General features: G+C 41.0%; 1 protein-coding gene across 10 annotated transcripts; it reads right to left on the bottom strand.

Moving 5' to 3' along the window:
* Positions 1 to 2,705: 2,705 nt before the first annotated feature.
* On the bottom strand, positions 2,706 to 7,112 carry LOC100285019 (uncharacterized). 10 transcript variants are annotated; one of them, XR_553980.4, is made up of 16 exons: positions 6,964 to 7,112; positions 6,571 to 6,662; positions 6,108 to 6,140; positions 5,953 to 6,018; positions 5,525 to 5,599; positions 5,321 to 5,423; positions 5,188 to 5,234; positions 5,059 to 5,116; positions 4,860 to 4,909; positions 4,611 to 4,667; positions 4,362 to 4,495; positions 4,236 to 4,277; positions 3,748 to 3,929; positions 3,300 to 3,327; positions 3,158 to 3,226; positions 2,706 to 3,061 (listed from the first exon to the last, which is right to left on the bottom strand). XR_553980.4 is itself a non-coding variant. In XM_008649735.4 (15 exons), the coding sequence occupies exons 2-15, from the start codon at positions 6,655 to 6,657 to the stop codon at positions 3,047 to 3,049; spliced, it is 855 nt and encodes a 284-aa protein (XP_008647957.1). In that variant the 5' UTR covers positions 6,658 to 6,662; positions 6,964 to 7,112; the 3' UTR covers positions 2,706 to 3,046. The 10 variants fall into 10 exon arrangements, 8 of the variants coding, with proteins under 8 accessions (XP_008647957.1, XP_008647960.1, XP_008647955.1 ...); XR_553981.4 differs by lacking the exon at positions 6,108 to 6,140; XM_008649735.4 differs by lacking the exon at positions 3,748 to 3,929 and having other exon boundaries at positions 6,108 to 6,131.
* Between the last annotated feature and the right edge of the window lie 15,919 nt (positions 7,113 to 23,031).

Raw genomic sequence — 23,031 nt, forward strand, 5'->3', positions numbered from 1 at the left:
TTGTCGTTAGCGTCGTGATCATTGGTGCCAGCCACTGGAACCGACGCCATGACAACAGGTAGGAAAGCCCTCGATCTAACTTAAAGCAATGAAGCGGCTTATTTTAGGCCTGTTTGGTTCAGCTTTTTTCTGACCAGCTTTTCCAAGAATCTAACTGTGGGGAGAATCTAGCTGTATAGAGAATCTGAGTATCATTAGGATTACGCGCGGAGGAAGATAAAGTTGTCTATGGAACTCAGGATCTATAAAGTGATGGATTACTACTATTGCGACGACTCAACCGATTATATATTTATGTTGATTTTGAATGGTTTTTATCCAAACGAATTTTATAGAACTTGGCTGAAAAGTTGAGTGTTTGACAGTCCGTAGCAGCTTTTAGTGGCCAGAAGCTGCGAAAAGCCGAAACAAACAGGGGCTTTGTACCCCAAGCACAACACAGCCCTGCCAATTCCATGTGAGCAAACATAATTCAAGAACACGAAAAGATAATAGAGGAACAGGGGCGGACCCAGTTAAAGAACTCGGTGTACACGTGTAAACCCAATAATATTTTTAGTAGGCATCAAATAGCCAAACAGCTCGCTAGGATTTGGGTGCTAGGTTTCGCACAAAGGATTGAAATACCTGGTGGGTGCTCGTCGACGGCGAAGAGATCGACGAAGGCGCACTGGCGTAGGGAAGGGAGGTGGCGGCGGTAGCGCACCCAGTCATTGCACTTGCACGCGATTTACGCGAGGCGGAGGTTAAGGGAAGCGGCGGACGGCGGAAAAAAATTGCCCAGTACGAACTCCGGGCTGTAAAAAACGGGAGGCACAACACGTGCCATCTACTGGGCCTTCTTTTTCACGCATTTCTTTTGTGATTTTTTAATTCTTTTTTTCTGTTCTTTTTTCCTACATGACTGGGACGCTTCCAATAGCTTAGTGGATCATTGATTTCGAACAAGTGAAACAATAATTATTCATTAGTACGTTGCAAATAAATGAATAGGAGTTTGCTCCCCTATTTGAGCCATTGGCAATTTTGCCATTATCATTTGTGGGCTTCGCCAGTATGCCATCGGACCCACAAATCATAGACACAGACGGTCCCACCAGTCATAGACACGGGATGGCATAATAACAGGCAGCCAAAATTGAGAGTGGCAAAATAGCAAATTTCTCCTATTTTTTACAGAGGTTGAGCATGTTTATTGTTTTCTATTGAATCTATAAATCCTTTTTAACTTACAACATACTAGTAATTAGTAATCGTACATCGATCCGTGAGAGTGCAACTAATGATATGCTGCCTTTTAAAAAAAATGTGTTGGTTCTATAGTTTCTTTGTGATTAGTAACTTTAAATTGTATGATGCTAATGTTGTCAGTATATTTTTCTATATTTGAGCTATTATATACATGGTTATGTATTTCTTATTTTATTAGTTTATTGGACGGTTAGACAACTAATATTATGGGACGAAACAATCCGACAAATATTTGTTATCTATCTGAGTAATATCTGATATTCATTTCTTACCCATCCAAATCATTACCCGATCTCATCATGTATATGTCTATTCGTATCTTCGTATCTGATTATGTATCCAAGAAAATTATATTAGGATAAAATACAGAATAACCATGTATCTATATATGTACCTGTCCCATTTTCACCTAAACCCCTACTGTGGTGTAGGGCTGGATATCGAGCCAACTCGGCTCGATTACGAGCTCAAGCTGGCTCGTTTAGCTCGTGAGCCATAGCAAAAAAACAATATAAATATAATAATCAATTTCTAGTTAATTTTAAACTAATTTAGCAATAGAAAATAGTAATTATACTCATAGTTTCACATACTACATCAATATAACATCAAATTAACACAACTCACCACTCATCAATTTACAATTCACACACATGTTCATCAGTTTAATCCACAGTTATATTTGCATAAAACAATTAACCCATAAACACATTTCATCATCATTAGTTTAGCTCATATGCTATAGACACCACACATACTTATAACATGTTAATCAATTATTACGTAAATGATATGTATAAAATTTTGTTTTGCTGAAATGTGATAGATCGTTTAGCTCGCGAGCTAGCTCGTTAACAACTCGAGTTAACTCGTTAACGAACCGAACTAGGATGTTAGCTTAGCTCAGTGAAAAAAAATCTAACGAGCCAGTTCGGCCACAAACCGAGCGAGCCGACGAGCATTTTGTCCAGCGCCTACTACTGTGGTGTCACCTCGCATCTTTATTAATAATAGCAAGGGCTAGTTCGAACATAAGAAACTAACCGCAAAAATCCCTCCGCTTTTGACAGATCCATAGGTATAATAAAGGGGGGGAAACGTAATATTGCCACGGTCACAGTATTCAAGAGCAACAGAAAAGATCACTCACTTCCCTCGGTGCAGTAGTGAACAAGCTAAAGGCAGGCAAAACAGGCCATACAAAGAGGCCACAGGGGATCACACCTGTAATCACCAAAATGCTGAAATAGACCTAACACAACAATGGTTGCACAAATTATGCAGAAAATATACTCCCTCCGTAGGACAAAGATACATACGGAGAAAAAGTTGGTATACAACCAAAGAAGACACCTGTATCCCTACTCTTTTTATTCTTCATATCTGTTGATTGAACAAAAGCAAACAACTGCATCTAATCGCAAGCTAGAGTTGCATTTTTTAGACACATCACATGAATGGTAGAATTCCATTTTTTTTCCACAATGACAGGACACAGGAGTGCATCAGAGAATAACAATAGCTGCATACTACAATCTTTTGAAATATTCAGAAAAAAAAAATGGAAGGAATGGATGGAGCTGATCAAAGTCATCGTTCTGCTAAGTTCAAAAACCAACAACGTTTGCATCATGTCAGGTACAGAGTAGTAGCATACAGTGATCTCCTCAAAGAACAGAGTATTTGTAAAAATATGGAAGGGACAGCAATGCTACTAGCACAGTGCTCATAATCCGTACAGCAATCTTTTAGCTCGAGCTCTGCCTTTCTGAACGTTTCAAGTGCAGAATCCGATTCACTCTGATTTTGCCTGCAATCAACCAAACAAAATACATAAAATATATATATATGGTTTATCATTAGCATACTGCATACCAACAAGACTAATAGTATGGAAGTTTCGTACCGGAGAACAAGATCGGGGCAGACTCTTGCTCCTGGCAGGACTCCTGCTTGCAGACTTGTCACGCCGGGGCTGTGCAACACTCAGCTGGTCACATAAAAAAGTATTGGATAAAAATACTTTGTTTATATCAAAAAAAACTTACAGAAACAGGAGGGGATCTGGATGGTGATCTGCAAAACGTATACAAAAATGTTAGTCCATAATGCTGCATGAAAATATGATTTAGCCCAAATATCGTAGAACCCATAAATATATATATTCTGAAAATATTAAGCGGCCACATGCAATATCCACCCGTGCCTCTGCCATTCAGAATATATATAAAAAAGCTCAAATCTATTTAGAAATTGCAATTTCATATAAGAGGAAACTACAATTCAGCAAACAAAGATATAGCCAACATGGATTGAAATGGTCCAACAGGGCCACAGCTTTCTTGTTTCAGTTGTGCAACTTTTTTACCAGAAAAATCAATGTTAAAGCTCACATTTATATTTGAGGGTAAGGCTGCAACCTCATCATTAAGAGTTTGAGACCAAGGTTTTATATTTCAGAATGGAAGTGCTGAAGTCAATAGTATTCGATTATACCAAAAAATCCTGTCCGTATGTGTGGTGCCAGCCCTATCTTGCTCCTATTGCTGGTGGCAGTCCACTTGTCATACAATGCATCACAATCCAGCTGTGACTATCCAACGTTCCAAACCATCATCACGTTCTCAATATTCCATTATCCTACCAATGCAATTCCCAGATCCTCACATTGCCCCAATCTAGTGAAGAAAAGAACAAATCTTCAACAATGAAGAATAGCTATCCAGTCACACACAATGTTACATGTTAATCAGATGCAGTGAAAATCCAAACTCATATAATGAAAAATGCAGCATCAAGAAGCATAATATAAACCATAAAGTACAATAACAAAAAGGGAAAATTCAAAACAGATCTAGAAAAAAACTAGGCTGCTGATATTTTCCCCCTGCAATTGTAGGCACCAATATTTTGAGCTACTATTACTTGAAAACAGAACTTCTCTAAATTTCAAACCATTCAGTACCAAATTCAACTATTCATACCTTGCCTTAACAGGTGATTTTGACTCTGAAGCAGATCTAGATCTGAATCATTGAGAAAAAAAAGCCTGTTACACCTTCGATGTACCCTAGTCAACATTTGAGCATGAAGAAAATTGAAAAATGTACCTTGGGCTCCTACTCTTGCTATAACTGCAGCTTCTGCTTCTTGAGTACGAGTGGCTGTGGCTTCTGCTTCTTGACTTAGAGCGGTTTCTGCCTCTGGAGCGAGAACGGCTGCGCCTAGCATCATACTCCCTCACCTTTAGTAAGACAAATGATGAGAGCATGCTAATTTTCATTTGAGATGAGATGAAACAAATGAGCCGATACAGCATTTGAATACTGCTAATCATCAGGACAAAAAGATGACCATACCCGGACATATGTCCTTGAAAAAGCATTACGGAACTCAGAATCATCTAGCTTCCTTATCTACAAGATAAAAGTAACTAGTTGTCAGTACATATCTTCATGGAAATATGCAAGTATGCACAGACAGGTACAAAGATTACACATATCACGAAGTTTCTCCTTTTCCAGTGATCAATCTTATTTAAAACATGTCAGTACACAACTTCTATTTTAAAGGGAAGAAGAAGAAGAAGAAAACACTTTAAAACATACCGCGTGTTTCATATCTTCATAGTTAGTATAATCAGCTATTCCAATAGTTGCTGCAATCATAAACGTAAAATTAGATACGAGTTTTTATAGACATTCCTTCTAAAATATGATTTGATACAGTTTGAACGACAGTCATGCTATCCAAAAGGTCAGCCAAATGTGTAATAAATTGATAACATCAGAACGTTTCAAAATTAACCTCCAGCCTCACGATACACATCAGTGAAACAGACATCACCAGCTCGCCGCATATGGTCCTGAACATGAAAGTAAAATTAAGGATTATAAGGCAAAAACAATAGCTAATGACCTTAGATCTTCACCAAACCTTGAGATCTTGCCATGATGCTGAAGAAGGTAATCCAGTAACCATAACTGCATAATCAATGAACCGATACAGTAAGAACAGAGAGAGTTTTCAAGTTATAAGCTTTGAAATTTGGGAATAAAAAAATACAAACCACGGTAATCAGAACGTTTTGAGGCACCGCGTTGTCCAGCACTGCTATAGCTGCTAGATCGATCAAAAGAAGATGTGCCTCGTCCACCATGGGCTAATTCCACCTGTATATAGATTATAAATAACATTAGAATAATTCAGATAACTATCATCTCTGTAACCTGGAGATCTCTAATGAAACAGGTCTTCATCAAGATCCACCAACCCGCAACCTATGGCCATCAAAGTTGTATCCATCACGGCCATATATTGCATCTTCAGCATCACGTGCGTCCTCAAACTGCAAAATGCATCACTGTGCTGTTAGTCTTCCATCATCTTAGCTGCCTAGATTATTGATTTTAGAGAATAATTTAGTAATCCTTGCATAACATTTAATAGAGTACTTAGCATTACTGATTTATTCCATGGTTGTCATTGTTGCGTACATTAGATATGTTCATATGTTGGAACAATAAACGTTTTAGGCAATATTCTTTTTAGTTTCCTTAAAAGAAGGTATTAAACCTCCTAAAAATTCGCCACTGAAAACACAAGGTTTGTGATAAAAAACATTCAACCTGGCACAAATTATGGATGTAAATCTATTGAGTACAAAATACCCTCATATAAAACAGACACCGGCCAACTTACCTCAACAAAAGCAAAACCAGGAGGCCTTGGTGGAATTTTCAAGTCAATTTCCACTATACGTCCATACTGCAGAAGCAGAAGGTAAAACATAAATTTAACATCCAGGAAAGTTAATCAACCAAAGTAGAGTCATAGAGATACAAACAAAAATTGACCATTCGCAATCCACATTGCCTTCCCTTCCAGAGCTCCATCCATATTAGATTAGATGGTGTTAGAAGGCAAAACACAATTAGCAGTGGTGAAGTTCACAACGAACAGAACTTTCAATCATCACCAAAATAGATTGTGACAATACAGTGAAAAAAACAAGTGCATTGTCTAACACACACGACGATTATAAAACTCACAGTAAGAGTTTATTAAACTGCAAATATCAATATGAGCAAACGCTACATTACATCATAGGCATCTCTTCGACTTCAGCAATATTGAGCCATAGCCATAAAGAAAACATCCCCAACACTCCTCTAACATCCCCAACACTCCTCTAATCTCCCCATATCATACTCGCAGGCTTGACTGACACCACAACAACCTCCCCACGGATCTAGCATTCGACGAGAAGCCCTAAAAATAGGGTGGGAAGCTCGGTACACAACCCAACCAACCACTCACCTTGTAGAAGAGATCATCCACTTCCCTCTCGCGGATGTCGCCGGGGAGGTTGCCCACGTAGATCGTACAGCCGTTCCGCCGGGTCATCGTTCCTGCAACAAGGATACTGAATCAGCCACCAGGACGAACAGACCCAAGCAAACTGTTGCGAATAAACTTCCGAACTGGTGCGGCATCTGGGGAACAAGTCTACACTACTAAAACGAGTAATCCTGGCCAGGAACGGATCCAATTCTGAGCGCCGGAACGCCGAGACGAGCAAATAATTCCAAAAGCAGCACCTGCTGTGTTCGAGAGAAAGAAGCAGCACCTTCTACAGGAACAGAATTGCACACTATATTTCGACCGGAGGACTACGGCTTCCGGGGCGGAGAGGGGTTCGCGGAGCCTCACCTGCGACGACTCGACGGCGGCAAGGAGCAAGGAAGGCTTGAGTCGAGGTCGAGCAGCTTCGACGGATGCCGGCGTGAGGGTACTGGGAATTGTGGATTGTTCGCTTTGCGATTCGTGCAGCCTGGATTTAGTTCCGTTTGGTGAATCACTTCCGGGCTGGGGCTGGGCCTTTACAGGCCCAGTCCAGAGTAACAGTGAAACCAGCCACACCCCGATTTTCAAATATGGAAATCTGAGGTGCTTAGGTTCTATCTGGTTTGTTTGTTTAACTGTAGATTCATGAGAACCTGATTCTAGCTGTGAGCTATGAGATAGCTGTTGCAAGCTGACGATTGTGAAAAATTGAAAATTGTTTAGTTCAAATAACTGTCAATTATAGATTCTATAAAAGCATGAAAGTTTGAAGCATGGATGACAAGAATCTGAAAATTCTAGGATAGTAGGTGATTCTGAATTGAACTAGAGAAATATGTAGATTTTCAGAAATCCATTCTGTTGTATATCTATTTGGTTGAGATTTCAGATTGTTTACAGTGAATCTGATTCAGAAAGGTGAACCAAACGCACCCCTTAGAGGGTGTTTGAGACTACTTTACTTCACTAAGGCCACGTTTGTTTCGTTGGAATTGAATTCCATTTTAATAATTATAATTTAGACAAAACTAATTAAGTTCATATATTTGTATATGTAATATATTTGTATATTATCCTAAATCATATGAGAGAGATAGTTATATACTACATTTATGTTATAACGAAGCGAGTAGAAGAGTGTGCTATAAGTTGTACATCGGAAAAATAGCATGTAAATCTATAGAATCAATTTCCATCTCTCACCCCATGAATTTGAGATAAGCTTATACGATAACTTTAGAAAGTGGTGGAATGTCACATTCTAAAAAATAGCCTATTACATAGTAAGATTCCAATTCCTCAAAATGAAAGGAAACAAACGGGACCTAAGGGAATTATTGGGGGTCTTCTTCGAAAAGGTCCTCAAAACACTAATTAACCATTGCTTTCTGATACATCTCTAAAGTATTATAGATGCTTCAGCAAAAACCACCTTCGGAATGAATCAAGCAAAGACGAAGGTATAAGCTTCGGGATAACAACATAAAAAACGAAGAGGGAAGCTAGAACAAAAGTCGGGAGGTGTTCACATATTCTGGCGACCAGATGATAGACCTAAAGGAAACTGCTACCCTTATCATATTTAATAGTCTAAATGTTTAAGCTTCAGGGTATAATTGTTAATTCTATCGAAGATGTATTTCGCACCTATAAATAGGTGAACAGTGCTCCACACAATGGGGACCTTTTTTATGTGAGATCTCAAATTTGTTATATCTGTTCTGTGAAGTGTCTTCGTGCTACTTTACACATCAAAAACAGAAGGTACGTTTGTAAACTTGTTTGAACAAGAAAAGGGAAGATGGAATAAAATACTGAAAAACATGTGATGAGTTTTAATTTTATATTCAATGGTTCATTTATGTTTCTATTTAAAATGGTTTTGTTTTTATCTTCTTTCGGAACCTTCGTCTTCAAGATAACATTTCGGAGAAGTGTTAACTTAGAGACGAAGGTTCAAACTCCATAATCTGTGTTGACTTATTTTTGATATCATATAGCTATAAAAAAATAAGTGACCAACAGAAATGTTTGGGACTACTCTACTCTATGAATCAGTTGTCAAACATGCTCAACTCCAACCACCTCCGCTCCTAAAAAATGGACTTTTTCCCAACTCTACCAATTAGGTTGAGTAGTAAAAGAGGTGCTCCACACGTGAAGTAGGTGTAATTATGTAACATATCACTTATTACACAATTTAACACTTTGTTTTCTTTTATTTCCTTTACATGTAGGTTGGTCCAGGCGTGGAGACTATCCACTCGTAGCAGAAACCGCCCCTTGTCGTCTTCTCCCACTTGCCAGCCATGTTCCCGTAGCAGCACTGCCCATGGATGGATAGATAGATGGACGGGGTCACGAGGTTCTCGATAATTAAAGATAGTTGTTCGGACTACTACAACTACAATCTATATAGACAAAATATTGTAAAAGCGGTACAAGTCGATATGGATTAAAGAAGACAAAAAGACTATATATGTGTGTGTTAGTATTGTTAATATTTAGTTATATATGTTAGTATTATTTGCTACTAATGTGTTGTATACTTGCATTATTTGTTGTCATATCTCTAGAAGACATGTCACATGAAGATAGAGAAAGAGAAAAGGATAGAGTTTGGTTCCACGGAGAGAAGGTTGGTGCAGGTTTTAAGTGCAGGTATTGTAAAGAAACAAAGAGTGGAGGGGTGATACCCGATTGAAGGATCTCGCGCATAGGGGGAAGAATGTCAAGAAATATCCCTCTACTCCTCTAGACATGAAGGCATACTTTCAACTTGACATAGATAAGGCAAAGGAAAAGAAGAGGTCTATGTTCAGGCAGCAACTAAGAGTAGATGAGTCAACACGACCCGATTTTGGTGAATCAAATGACGATGAGTATGAGGATGAACTTCAGGCGGCTCTGCATCAGTCACATGTGGAGCACGAATTTAGTTAGAGGGCTGGTGCAAGGTGTGCCAGGGATGGTGGATCTAGATCCTCCAGCAGAGGGTATCTTGAGGGCCACTTGATAGGATGATAGGAAGGAGTAGGAACAAGTATCTGAGCGTGTTAAAGACTACAATCTTGCTCAAGCCTTTGGACCAAGGTAATAGAGGATAGATACTGGTACTTGGACAAGTAAGGGAAGGAGCTCGAAAGAGATTCTTAGTAGGGCTTTGGCAAATGCTTGTCTTTCCATTGACATCTCGGGTCGAAAGGTCGATAACCCATATTTTAGGGTCGCAATTATGGAGTCCCAAAAACAAGGTAACAAATAACGCAATGTATTTTGCTGATCAGGAGAAAAGTCTAACACTTGGCGAGGTGCACATGCAATACACAAACACCAAGCACACATAACAAAGTAAGTTCGATAATGACAGCGCTCGCTACAACATGATCATGTATGTGGTTGATGCTAGAATGAATATTGTTGGTCACTTGTTCTCAAATGCTATGAATTAAGAACAAGGCAACACAAATGTTAATAGTTAAAGACCTTCGTCCTTCGAAGCATTATCTCCCTTAGGATATAATGATCTTCAGACGAAGGTTATGAAGGACAAACCTTCATCATCTTAATATGTAATGAACAGCAAAAACATATGAGACATATAAAGAACATGAATAATGATATCAAATCATCATATTATCTATATTCTCATTATATGATCATGAATAAACAATGATGATATTGAATTACATTTGTACCTTTGGCTTGACAAAAGGTAAGAATTCGAGAGTGACGTGCGAATGAATGCAAGTCAGCGTGAACAGTACGGGGGGTACTGTTCATCTATTTATAGGCACCGGACGCAGTCCGGACAAAATTACATTTATGCCCTTGACAACTAATCACAATCATGATACAAATTAACAAGGATTATGTCTTTAAGTCGGTGCCACCCTTCATCTCAAGAGTATCATCATGTCGAAGTTCTTCCGATTGTAGCTTCGGCATACGTCTTCATGTCACGCCTGTTTGCATGTCATCTTGCCGAAGGTGTTTTTGCTTAGAGGACCTTCGGCGGAGAAGAAGGCCCCCAACAGTAGCCCCTTCGTGATGCTAGATCGTTTTTCGTAACGAGCTCGATCCGCGAAAAAACTCGAAGTCTTCGGAATGCCGAAGGTCTGAAAAACACCTTCCGTGAGCTCGTTGCCGAGAAACGATTATAATATTCCGAGCGCTGAGTGGTCCACCGTTCAGCGAGTGTGGGAGACCTGGCGGTTCGTCTTCCCACCTGCAACACTATATAAACAGACGGGTTGGTGAAGAGTTACCACAGCATTCATTGTCATTGCGCTGTTGTGCTGTTAAAAAATTTAACCATAGCCGAAGCTTTCTGCACTGCACTCTCAAGTGAGGTCTTCATCATTTAAAGTTAGCTTCATCAGACGAGTTAGCTTCGTTAAATTGTAAAAAATCATCAAAATGGCCAGAGTGCGACCAACTGCAAGGGTGTCTCGTGAGGGAGAAGAAACCAAGGTCATTGAGACAGCACCAATTTCAGAAGTCATGGAACGATCAGGTCTAGTTGTGACAAAGGGAGCTATTGATGAAGGTGCTCCTGACGCCGAAGCTGAATAGACTGTTGTTGAAGAAGAAAATGTTGATGAAAGTGAAGAAAATTACGGTATTTTGATCCCAACAAAGCCCAACCATCTAGATTTTGAGAAATCTACTATTTCCGAAGATGACATGCCCATGATGATGAAACTAGGCTATTTTGGGGAAGCTGAAAGCAAACTTGTCTGCTTTGCCGGAGAAGAGACTACCCCAGCACCGAAGAATGATGAAGTAGTGGTTTTTAAGAGCTTTTCAGAGCAGGACTGTGATTTCTTCTGAACGAGATGATTAGGAAACTCTCAAATTGAAGGTTTTCTTGAGGAGGAGGGCATCAGGCATGAGTTCTCTTCTCCCTACACACCACAACAAAATGGTGTAGTGGAGAGGAAAAATAGAACTCTATTGACATGGCGAGGACCATGCTTGATGAGTACAAGACACCGGACCGGTTTTGGGCTGAGGCGATTAACACCGCCTGCTACTCCATCAACCGACTCTACCTTCACCGAATCCTCAAGAAGACATCCTATGAACTCCTCACCGGTAAAAAGCCCAATGTTTCATATTTTAGAGTCTTTGGTAGCAAATGTTTTATTCTGGTTAAAAGAGGTAGAAAATCTAAATTTGCTCCTAAGGCTGTAGAAGGCTTTTTACTAGGATATGATACAAACACAAGGGCATATAGAGTCTTCAACAAATCCACTAGGTTAGTTGAGGTTTCTTGTGACATTGTGTTTGATGAGACTAATGGCTCTCAAGTAGAGCAAGTTGATCTTAACGAGCTAGATGATGAAGAGGCTCTGTGCGTCGCGCTAAGGAACATGTCCATTGGGGATGTGTGTCCAAAGGAATCCGAAGAGCCTCCACAAGCACAAGATCAACCACCATCTTCAAATCAAGCATCTCCACCAACCCAAGATGAGGATCAAGCTCAAGGTGATGAAAATGAAGATCAAGAGGATGAGCCACCTCAAGAGGAGGACAATGATCAAGGGGGAGATGATGATAATAAAGACAAGGAAGATGATCAGGGTCCAAGACCGCCACACCCAAGAGTCCACCAAGCGATACAACAAGATCACCCCGTGAACTCCATCCTCGGCGATATTCATAAGGGGGTAACCACTCGATCTTGTGTCGCTCATTTTTGTGAACATTACTCTTTTGTGTCTTCTATTGAGCCATACAGGGTGGAAGATGCATTAAGAGATTCGGATTGGGTGTTGGCAATGCAAGAGGAGCTCAACAACTTCACGATGAATGAGGTATGGCGTCTTGTTCCACGTCCTAACCAAAATGTTGTAGGAACCAAGTGGGTATTCCGCAACAAGCAAGATGAGCATGGTGTGGTGATAAGGAACAAAGCCCGACTTGTGGCCAAGGGATATTCACAAGTCGAAGGTTTAGATTTCGGTGAAACCTATGCAACCGTAGCTAGGCTTGAGTCAATTCGTATATTACTTGCCTATCCTACTTACCATGGCTTTAAGCTCTATCAAATGGATGTAAAAAGTGCCTTCCTCAATGGACCGATCAAGGAAGAGGTCTATGTTGAGCAACCTCCTGGCTTTGAAGATAGCGAGTACCCTAATCATGTTTACAAACTCTCTAAGGCGCTTTATGGGCTCAAGCAAGCTCCAAGAGCATGGTATGAATGCCTAAGAGATTTCCTTATCACTAATGGCTTCAAAGTCGGCAAAGCCGATCCTACACTCTTTACTAAAACCATTACAAATGATTTGTTTGTATGCCAAATTTATGTTAATGATATCATATTTGGGTCTACTAACAAATCTACTTGTGAAGAGTTTAGTCGGATTATGATGCAAAAATTCGAGATGTCTATGATGGGGGAGTTGAAGTACTTCTTAGGATTTCAAGTGAAGCAACTACAAGAGGGCACCTTCATCAGCCAAACAAAGTACATTCAAGATATTCTTACCAAGTTTTGAATGAAGGATGCCAAGCCCATCAAGACACCCATGGAAACCAATGGGCATCTCGACCTCGACACGGGAGGTAAATCCATAGATCAAAAGGTATATCGGTCGATGATAGGATCTTTACTCTATTTATGTGCATCTCGATCGGATATTATGCTTTTCGTATGCATGTGTGCAAGATTCCAAGCCGATCAAAAGGAAGTTCACCTTAGGGCCGTGAAAAGAATCTTGAGATATTTAGTTCATTCACCTAAGTTTGGTCTGTGGTACCCCAAGGGATCCACCTTTGATTTAATAGGATATTCAGATGCTGATTGGGCAGGGTGTAAAATTGATAGGAATAGCACATCAGGGACTTGTCAGTTTCTAGGGAGATCCCTGGTGTCTTGGGCTTCAAAGAAACAAAACTCATTAGCTCTTTCTACCGCCGAAGCCGAGTATATTGTCGCAGGCCATTGTTGCGCGCAATTGCTTTAGATGAGGCAAACCCTTAGACTATGTGACAATGAGAGTGCAATCCGCATGGCGGATAATCCCGTTGAACACAGCCGCACTAAGCACATAGCCATTCGATATCACTTTTTGAGGGATCACCAACAAAGGGGGATATCGAGATTGCTTATGTTAGCACCAAAGAACAATTAGCCGATATATTTACCAAACCACTAGATGAGAAAACCTTTACCAAACTTAGGAATGAGCTAAACATTCTTGATTCTCGGAACTTTGATTGATACTTTGCACATATAGCTCATTTATATACCTTTGATCATATCTATTTTATGCCTATGACTAATGTGTTTTCAAGAGAATTTCTACTAAGTCATAGATTGAAAGGGAAATGGAGTCTTCGGCGAAGCCAAGGCTTCCACTCCACTCTATCGGTATTATTTACCCTTCGCCGTCACTCTGCATCGCTCTCCACTTTGGTATAATCTTCACCCATATTTACTTATACCAATGGGAGAGAAAGTAAAAAGGGCTCTAAAGACTCCGTTTTTGGCGATTAATGCCAAAGGGGGAGAGATTATTAGCCCAAAGCAAAAGGACCGCACCACCACACCAATTTCAAAGTTTAAAAATGAAGTTTTCACCACCACACCAATTTCAAAGTTTTAAAATGAAGTTTTCAATTGGTATCTTACGATGAAATATTTAAAAGAGGATTTTCCAATTGGTTAGTATTTTTCAAATTGGTATAGTTAATCTTCTTTCAATTGGTAAAACCCTCTTGAACTCTAAGAGGAGAATTTCAATTCAGGGGAAGTTTTGTATAAGTCAAAGAAAAAGCATTTGAAACAGGGGGAGAAAATTTCAAATCTTGAAAATGCTTCTTATACCTTTGACTAGTTGCAAAAGGACTTTGAAAAGATTTTCCAAAAGAAATTGCAAAAACAAAACAAGTGGTGCAAGCGTGGTCCAAAATGTTAAAAGAAAGAAAGCAATCCATGCATATCTAATAAAAGTGAAAATTGGTTTAATTCTAAGCAACCTTTGCACTTACCTTATGCAAACTAGTTCAATTATGCACTTATATATTTGTTGTGGTTTGTTTTGGCATCAATCACCAAAAAGGGGGAGATTGAAAGGGAAATAGGATCAAACCTTTTCCTATAAATATTTTGGCGGTTGAATTGTCCAACACAAATATTGGACTAACTAGTTTGCTCTAGATTATATGTTCTACAGGTGCTAAAGATTCAGCACAAACCAATAAAAAGATCTTTGTTAGGGTTCAAAAGAAAGGAGCAAAAGAAACTGAAGTGAACCCTGGTCTGGCGCACCAGACAGTGTCCGGTGCACTAGGGTGGATCAACTTCAAACTCTTCACCTTCGGGTTTCTGAGGCTGCGCTCCGCTATAATTCATCGGACTGTCCGGTGGGTCACCGGACTGTCCGGTGGGTCACCGGACTGTCCGGTGGGACAACGGAGCAACGACTCCCAAGCGCAACGATCGACTCCAATGGTCGCCTACAACGTGAACAGTGCGCGGACAGTTCGCGCAGAGTCAGAGCAGCGCCAGAAGGCGCACCGGACATTGAGCAGTGACTGTCCGGTGCAGCATCGGACTGTCCGGTGGACCAAGCTGTCAGAGCTCCAACGGTCGAAACCGTCAGAACCCTAACGGTTGGGTGACGTGGCTGGCGCACCGGACTGTCCGGTGCGCCCATCCACAGCAGCCCTCCCCAACGACTGTTTTGGTGGTTGAGGCTATAAATACCTCCCAACCACCACTATTCAAGACACCCAAGCATTCACTACTCCTCATTCAATACAAGAGCAATACACAACACTCCAAGACACAAATCAAAGCCTCCGATCAAATCAAAGTCCATAGTTCAACTCTAGTTTTTAGGACTTGTGAGAAGATCGACTTGTGTTCTTTTGTTGTTCTTGTTGCTTGGTTGGCTTTCTTCTTTCTCTCATTCTTACTCTCAAAGCCTTGTAAGCAAAGCAAGAGACACCAATTGTGTGGTGGTCCTTGTGGGGTCTAAGTGACCCGGAAAATCAAGGAAGTAAGCTCACTCGGTCTAGGTGACCGGTTGAGAGAGGGAAAGGGTTGAAAGAGACCCGGTCTTTGTGACCACCTCAACGGGGACTAGGTTTGCAAGAATCGAACCTCGGTAAAACAAATTACTGTGTCATCCGCTCTATTTCTTTGGTTGATTTGTTTTCACCCTCTCTTTCGGACTCAGTTTTATTTCTAACGCTAACATCGGCTTGTAATTGTGCTTAAAGTTTATAAATTTCAGTTTTTGCCTATTCACCCCCTCCCCTCTAGGCGACTTTCACTGACAAAGGGAAAAAGATTGTCGTTGCCGCTTCGGAAGAAAATGACTTCGACCTTCGGAACCTGGTCGGTCAAGAATTATCCGAGGCTGAAAAGAAGGAGTTACAGGAATATGGTATATCCTGTGGCTACCAGCCAGGGGCTATGCTCTTTGGTGGAATCGACAAAGGGGCCTTAGGATGTATTCGAGACCGTGCCGGGGCAAAGATAATCGACACTCTGTCGAAGAGTGTCGGTTTCCCGAAGCTTGAAGCTGATATCAGCGGCTACCGACGACAACATATCGTCGACAGTTTGTTCTACTCCAATTTCAAGGTAAAATTCCTTTCGCTAGGTTTCTTTTATTTTTGTGATGAAGCAAGGTTTTCTGATGTTGGCTTATCTCTACAGAGTATGCTGCTAAGTAAGGCACTCAGAATGCAACAAGACCTCGAAGACAAGAAGAATGAAATCACAATCGAGGGCTTGGAAAGCAAAATTAAAGATTACGATGGCACTCTTGGTAAGAAAGACTTCTTGCTTCAGGCGACAGAGGGTTCCCTCGTAGAGCTTCAAACTGAAAATGCTAGATTAACCGAGGTGCTTCTCTAGGCGCAAGAAATTTTAAAGAAAAATTCAGAATGCTTCGAGCAAGGGAAACAAGAACTGCAAGCAAAATGCAAAGCCGAGGCTGATAATAATACGAAGCTGCAGAAGTATTTGAAAGAGCTTTGAATTAAGTGTCTGGAATTTGGTAGCAGTTGCGTGCAACGACTGAAAAAGGTCTTCAGCTCGGTTGGGGCCAGCTCCAAAGATATTACTCCTTCGGCTGAAGACATATCAAACACCTTTGATCATATTGAGAATGAAGTTGATGCTCTTGATAAAGTGATAGCCGGGCACAGTGACTTCTGTGCCTTGCTAGCTTCTCGCGGCACAGCTGCAGTATTTTTGAAGGCTGGCTGCACGCACGCAAAGACTGTGAATAGACCAACCTTCAGCCCATCTCCAACAGATTTGGTTGATATCCCCAGTGAAGCCCGGAGCATAGGGAACCGATTTATAACACAGATTTGGGCTAAGGGTGGGCGAGAGTTGGCTGGTGATGAAGCCCGAAACTTACTCAAACCGGTATGTAAATTATTCCTGTTGCTTGCCTTCTCTTGTAATTACTTTTTTACCTTATATCGTTTGTTTGTTTGCAGGATGGTGGTGCCGAAGATTGATAATCCGAAGCATGTTACGAATGCTGCTGAAGCTTCTCTTTAGGCCTGCCTGTATAGAGCTTAGGAACATTTGTATTAACTTTGTAGAAAAAATTGTAATCGAGGATTGAGCAATGCTATGTATAACTGTCCATACCTTGTAATATATTGTTACCTTTTCATCCATGTACAAGTTGCTTTGTTGTGGACGAAACTTGTATTTTTTGAGCCGAAGGCGAAAAACACCTTCCCTTATTTTCGTACACAACGAAGCATGCTATTGTGTCACATGTATTCGTTTGAAACGAAGCTTCTTTGTATTCATCGAAGCACTGTCGTCGAAGATGGAGTATTTCTGTTCGTGCTTCATGTTATGATGATGATGATCCTACAAATGTCTAAATGAATGTGTATGAATGCAATGTATGATGTAATGTAATGTGCAAATTAATGCCCCGAACACACACGAAGCCACACCCAGACTCTACATCCCCTTAGGAACGACTTTGGAGTCTTTAAGCTCTGCATCCCCTTAGAAACGACTTTGGAGCTTCTTCACCTTCTATTTCGGTGGCATTTAAGCTCTGCATCCATTTAGGAACAACTTTGAAGCTTCTTCACCTTATATTTCGGTGGTATTTGGCTCTACATTCCCTTAGGAATGACTTCCGAGCAGAAAACTTACTCTGCGCTCCCTTATGAATGACTTTTTGTAGCTTCGGAACTTACACTGCGCTGCCTTAGGAACGACTTTTTGCAACTTCGTCATGCTCTGCATCCCCTTGGGGACGTCTTTTGAGCTTCTCCTTGTTTTCTTTTTGCACTCGATGGTGCATGCTCTGATTTTACATATTACATCTTTGGGGGATTTTGGCCCTTGTATTGCATAGGGCTAAACAAGAATGAAAATTACAAACTATGGCTCTATTAAAAACCTTTCTCCCCTCCTAAAAGGAAAAGGGTGCCATAGGAAAAATAAAAAAGGTTACATCAATTACACATAATATCGTCGAAGCTCATCCGCATTCCAAGATCTGGGTATGTCGTTGCCATCCATATCCTTCAATATGTAAGAACCGGGTCTTGACGAAGATACTACCAGAAAAGGACCTTCCCACTTAAGTTGTAACTTGCCCACTGTATCTGGGTTGGCCACTCTCCGAAGCACCAGATGCCCTGGCTTGATGTTTTTCAATCAAACTTTCCTATCACGCCACCTTATTGTTTCGGTCTGATATTTATTGATGTGTTCTATAGCCTGAAGTCTGGTCCCTTCTATAGTATCTTTTGTTGTTTGATAATTAGCTTCGTCTTCCGCCGAAGCTGTTGTTCTTATTGATCCTGCCTTTGCTTCTTCTGGTGTTATTGCTTCGTCACCAAACAGGAGCTTGAAGGGTGTAAATCCTGTTGACCTTGACACAGTTGTGTTGTGGCTCCACACCACTTTAATCAACTCATCTGGCCACTTCCTCTGGGCTGATTGAAGATTAACTTCATTATTCCTGTCATTATAATGCCATTTGCTCTTTCTACTAGCCCATTTGATTCTAGATGCCTTACTGATGCAAAATGAATCTTTATACCAATTCGGTCACATAAATCTTTGAATGTTTCGACATCAAATTGTGTTCCATTGTCCACAGTTATTGCCTTCGGCACGCCGAAGCGGCAAACAATGTTTTGCCAAAAGAATTTCTGTATTGTGGCCGAAGTTATTGTGGCTAAAGGTTTTGCTTTGATCCACTTAGAGAAATATTCCACTACTACAACGACATATTTCAAATTTCCTTGTGCAGGTGGAAGTGGATCTAACAAATCCAGACCCCACCTTTGCAGTGGCCAAGTTGGCTGTATTAACTGGGTTAGAGATGAATGTTGTTTCTGGTCTCTTGCACATTTTTGACAATTTTCACACTTTCGAACCAGATCTGCTGCATCCGAAGCTGCCTTCAGCCAATAAAATCCTTGTCTGAAAACCTTCCCCAGCAAAGGCCTAGACCCAATATGAGATCCACATAAACCTGCATGTATTTCCTTCATTAGCTCTTGACCTTTGGTTCTGGATAAACACTTGAGTAGTGGAGAGCAGACTCCATGTTTGTATAACTCACCTTCTATTATCACATATGGTCTTGTCCTTGCTTCCATTCTTTTAGTATAAACTTCGTCATCCGAAAGACAGTTACCTTGGAGGAAAGATATAATTTCATACCTCCAATCTTCACTATGCACAGGTGATATTGCAAGTACTGCTCTCTCCATAAGTTCAACCGAAAGTGCTTTTATTGTTTAAAAGAATACTTCCGAAGGTAGAGAGAGCCCCTGTGCCGCTGACTTAGCTAGCAGATCTGCATGCTCATTTTCCCCTCTTGGAATATTTTTTATAGAAAATCCTTCGAAAGAAGCCTCCAATCTTCGGACTGCATCCAAATATTTTTCAAGTTTCGGATCCCTTGCCTTGTTACTTTTGTCTATATGACCAGAAATAACTTGGAAGTCAGTTTTAAGGATTGCCCTTCTTATTCCCATTGCCTTTAGCTTCCAAAGCCCTAACAGAAGAGCTTCGTATTCAGCAATATTATTTGCACAACTAAAGTCCAGCCTTACTGCGTAGCATGTTCTGACTTTAGAGGGCGCTACTAGAATAGCAGCCGCTCCTGCGACGAAGGTTCCCCAAGAACTGTCACATAATATTGTCCAGGCTTCGGCGTCTTTTGCTGTTTCTTCTCCCTGAGCCCCTAGCGTCCAATCAGCAATGAAATTCGCTAACGCCTGAGACTGAATTGAAGATCTATGTACATAATCAATAGTGAATTCATTGAGTTCCGCTGCACATTTTCCAATTCTTCTTGTAGCTTCTCTGTTTCTCATTCTGTCCTTCAGAGGTTGTGATGAAGGTACAATTATATGATAGGCTTAAAAGTAATGCCAAAGCTTTCTGGAGGCCATTAGCACAACATACAACACCTTCTCCAATTCTGTGTAATTTTGCTTTGATAAACTGAGTACTTCGGAGACGAAGTATACTGGTGCTTGTCTTTTTACTTGGCCATCTTGCTTCTCCTGTACAAGTGCAGCACTGACTGCAGAATGAGAGGCTGCCACATATAGGAGTAACGGAGCCCCTGATGAAGGTGGAGTTAGAGTTGTCAAGTTTATCAAATATTGCTTTAACTCTTCGGAAGCCTTTTGTTGAGCCGGACCCCATTGAAAAACTTCGGTTGACTTCAGTATTTCAAATAATGGCAGATTCCTTTCTGCTGATCTTGATATAAATCTGTTTAACGATGCCAGCCTTCCTGCCAATCGTTGAGCCCCTTTTTTGAATTTGGCGGCTCCATCCGAAGGATAGCTTCGATTCCTTTCATTGTACCAGACAGCCAAGGAACTTGCCCTTCTTTACTCCAAAAATACACTTTTCTGGATTTAACTTAAGACCAGTTTGCCTGAATTTGGCAAATGTCTCTTGCAAGTCAGCAATATGATTCTCTTGCTTCGTGCTTTTTACTATGATGTCATCAACATAAGTCAGCACATTCCTGCCTATTTGAGAGTGAAGAACCTTGGCTGTCATTCTACTGAAGCTTTCTCCAGCATTCTTGAGCCCCTCAGGCATCCGAAGGTAACAATAAGTACCGCTGGGAGTTATGAAGCTTGTCTTTGGCTCATCTTCTTTCTTCATCCAAATTTGGTGATAGCCCGAGTAACAGTCCAATAGGCTCATGAGTTCCGAAGAAGCTGCTGCATCTACAAGGGAGTCTATTCTTGGTAAAGGGAACTTGTCCTTTGGACATGCCTTGTTGAGATCTGTGAAATCAATACACATTTTCCATTTCCCATTAGCCTTCTTCACCATAACAGTGTTGGCTAGCCACTCTGGATATGTTACTTCTCTGATAACACCAGCACTGAGAAGTCTTTTTACTTCATTCCGAGCACCTTCGGCTTTATCCTCAGACATTTTCCGAAGTCTTTGCTTCCTTGGCCTGAAAGATGGATCCACATTGAGTGAATGTTCAATGACATCTCTGTTGACACCACAGAGATCATTAGTTGTCCAAGCAAAGACATCTTTGTTGTTGAACAAAAATCTTAGCAGAGTCTTGTCTTGTTCATCGGATAACTGAGATCCCAGCAGTACCCTTTGATCTGCTATATCTTCACACAGGAGCATAGGCTTCGGCTGATCTGCCAAAGCGGCCTTCTCTCTTTTGTGCTTATATTGTTGACAAGCTTCAGCTCCATCTATGTTATGGATCGCCTTTGAATCCGCCGTCCAACTCCCTTCAGCCCTCCTGGCAGCTTCTTGACTCCCGTGAACAGCAATGGGCTCTTGTTCCGAAGGTATCTTCATACATAAGTACGTTGTGTGAAGTATGGATTCGAAGGCATTAAGCGTCCCTCGACCAATGGTTGCATTGTATGGATATTCCATGTCAACGATGTCAAAGACAACTTGTTCAGACCTTGTGTTGTGGACATAACCGAAGGTAACTGACATTGTCATTTTTGCCAAGTGCCACAATCTGTCTCCCTCCGAAGCCATAAAGAGGGTGTGTTGCATCATGCATCTTGTCTTCTGGTTCTTGCATCTGTCTGAAAGCCTTTGCAAATACGATGTCCGCTGCACTGCCTATGTCAACCAGAACATTGTGGACCAGAAATTCCTTGATGACACAAGATATAACCATGGCATCATTGTGAGGATAGTCTTTAAGCTAAAGATCATCCTGGGAGAAGGTGATTGGGATATGAGACCACTTGGATCTAATGAAGGGTCCTTGCACCCCAACATGTTGCAGTCTTCTCTGTGCTTCCTTCTTCTGCTTCTTGTTAGCTGGCTCTGAGCTTGAACCGCCTGTGATTGGGAGCACCAGCTTCGTGGCCGAAGGTGCTTCAGCTTGGTCGTTGTACGAAACCATTGTCACAATAGTGGAAGTGAGTTCACCAGAGGTGGGCGCCAATGTTGGTCACTTGTTCTCAAATGCTATGAATTAAGAACAAGGCAACACAAATGTTAATAGTTAAAGACCTTCGTCCTTCGAAGCATTATCTCCCTTAGGATATAATGATCTTCAGACGAAGGTTATGAAGGACAAACCTTCATCATCTTAATATGTAATGAACAGCAAAAACATATGAGACATATAAAGAACATGAATAATGATATCAAATCAACATATTATCTATATTCTCATTATATGATCATGAATAAACAATGATGATATTGAATTACATTTGTACATTTGGCTTGACAGAAGGTAAGAATCCGAGAGTGACGTGCGAATGAATGCAAGTCAGCGTGAACAGTACGGGGGTACTGTTCATCTATTTATAGGCACGGGACGCAGCCCGGAAAAAATTACATTTATTCCCTTGACAACTAATCACAATCATGATACAAATTAACAAGGACTATGCAGTCTTTTCCTCTTTAAGTCGGTGCCACCCTTCGTCTCAAGCGTATCATCATGCCGAAGCTCTTCCGATTGTAGCTTCAGCATACGTCTTCATGTCATGCCTGTTTGCATGTCATCTTGCCGAAGGTGTTTTTGCTTAGAGGACCTTCGGCGGAGAAGAAGGCCCCCAACAAATACTATCATGATGGACACATATGTGCAACCAGCGTCTGCCTTGCATCCATATGTGAACTATGTCATGGGGACCACAAACAATCTCATGACAGTTTGTAAGGGTGTCGAAAGGATGTTTGATTCGAATACTGCTGCAATGGCACTCCAAGAGTATGGCTTCTTCAAGAGGAAGATTGGAGACTTCTTGAGTGAGCTTGCAAAGAGAATGGCCATTGACCATGATACTTATCTGTCGAGTTGGTGGTCCATATTTGGATAAGATACGGCGACACTGCAATCTGTTGCTAAGCGACTGCTATCACGGTGTGCCTCGTCGAGTGGGTGTGAGCGCAATTGGAGTACTTTCACATTCATCCACACAAAGCTC

The sequence above is a fragment of the Zea mays genome, chromosome 6, assembly GCF_902167145.1.
Source record: "Zea mays cultivar B73 chromosome 6, Zm-B73-REFERENCE-NAM-5.0, whole genome shotgun sequence".
NCBI classification, from domain to species: Eukaryota; Viridiplantae; Streptophyta; class Magnoliopsida; order Poales; family Poaceae; genus Zea; species Zea mays.

What these genes read in the sequence shown, in the direction of transcription:
- LOC100285019 (XM_008649733.4), bottom strand. Translation starts at nt 6,657, where the DNA reads ATGACCCGGCGGAACGGCTGTACGATCTACGTGGGCAACCTCCCCGGC. An exon ending in AAAACGTTCTGATTACCGTG is followed by an intron (nt 5,235 to 5,320) that starts GTTTGTATTTTT and finishes TTGATTATGCAG; the next exon opens with TTATGGTTACTGGATTACCT. An exon ending in TGTGTATCGTGAGGCTGGAG is followed by an intron (nt 4,910 to 5,058) that starts GTTAATTTTGAA and finishes TTATGATTGCAG; the next exon opens with CAACTATTGGAATAGCTGAT.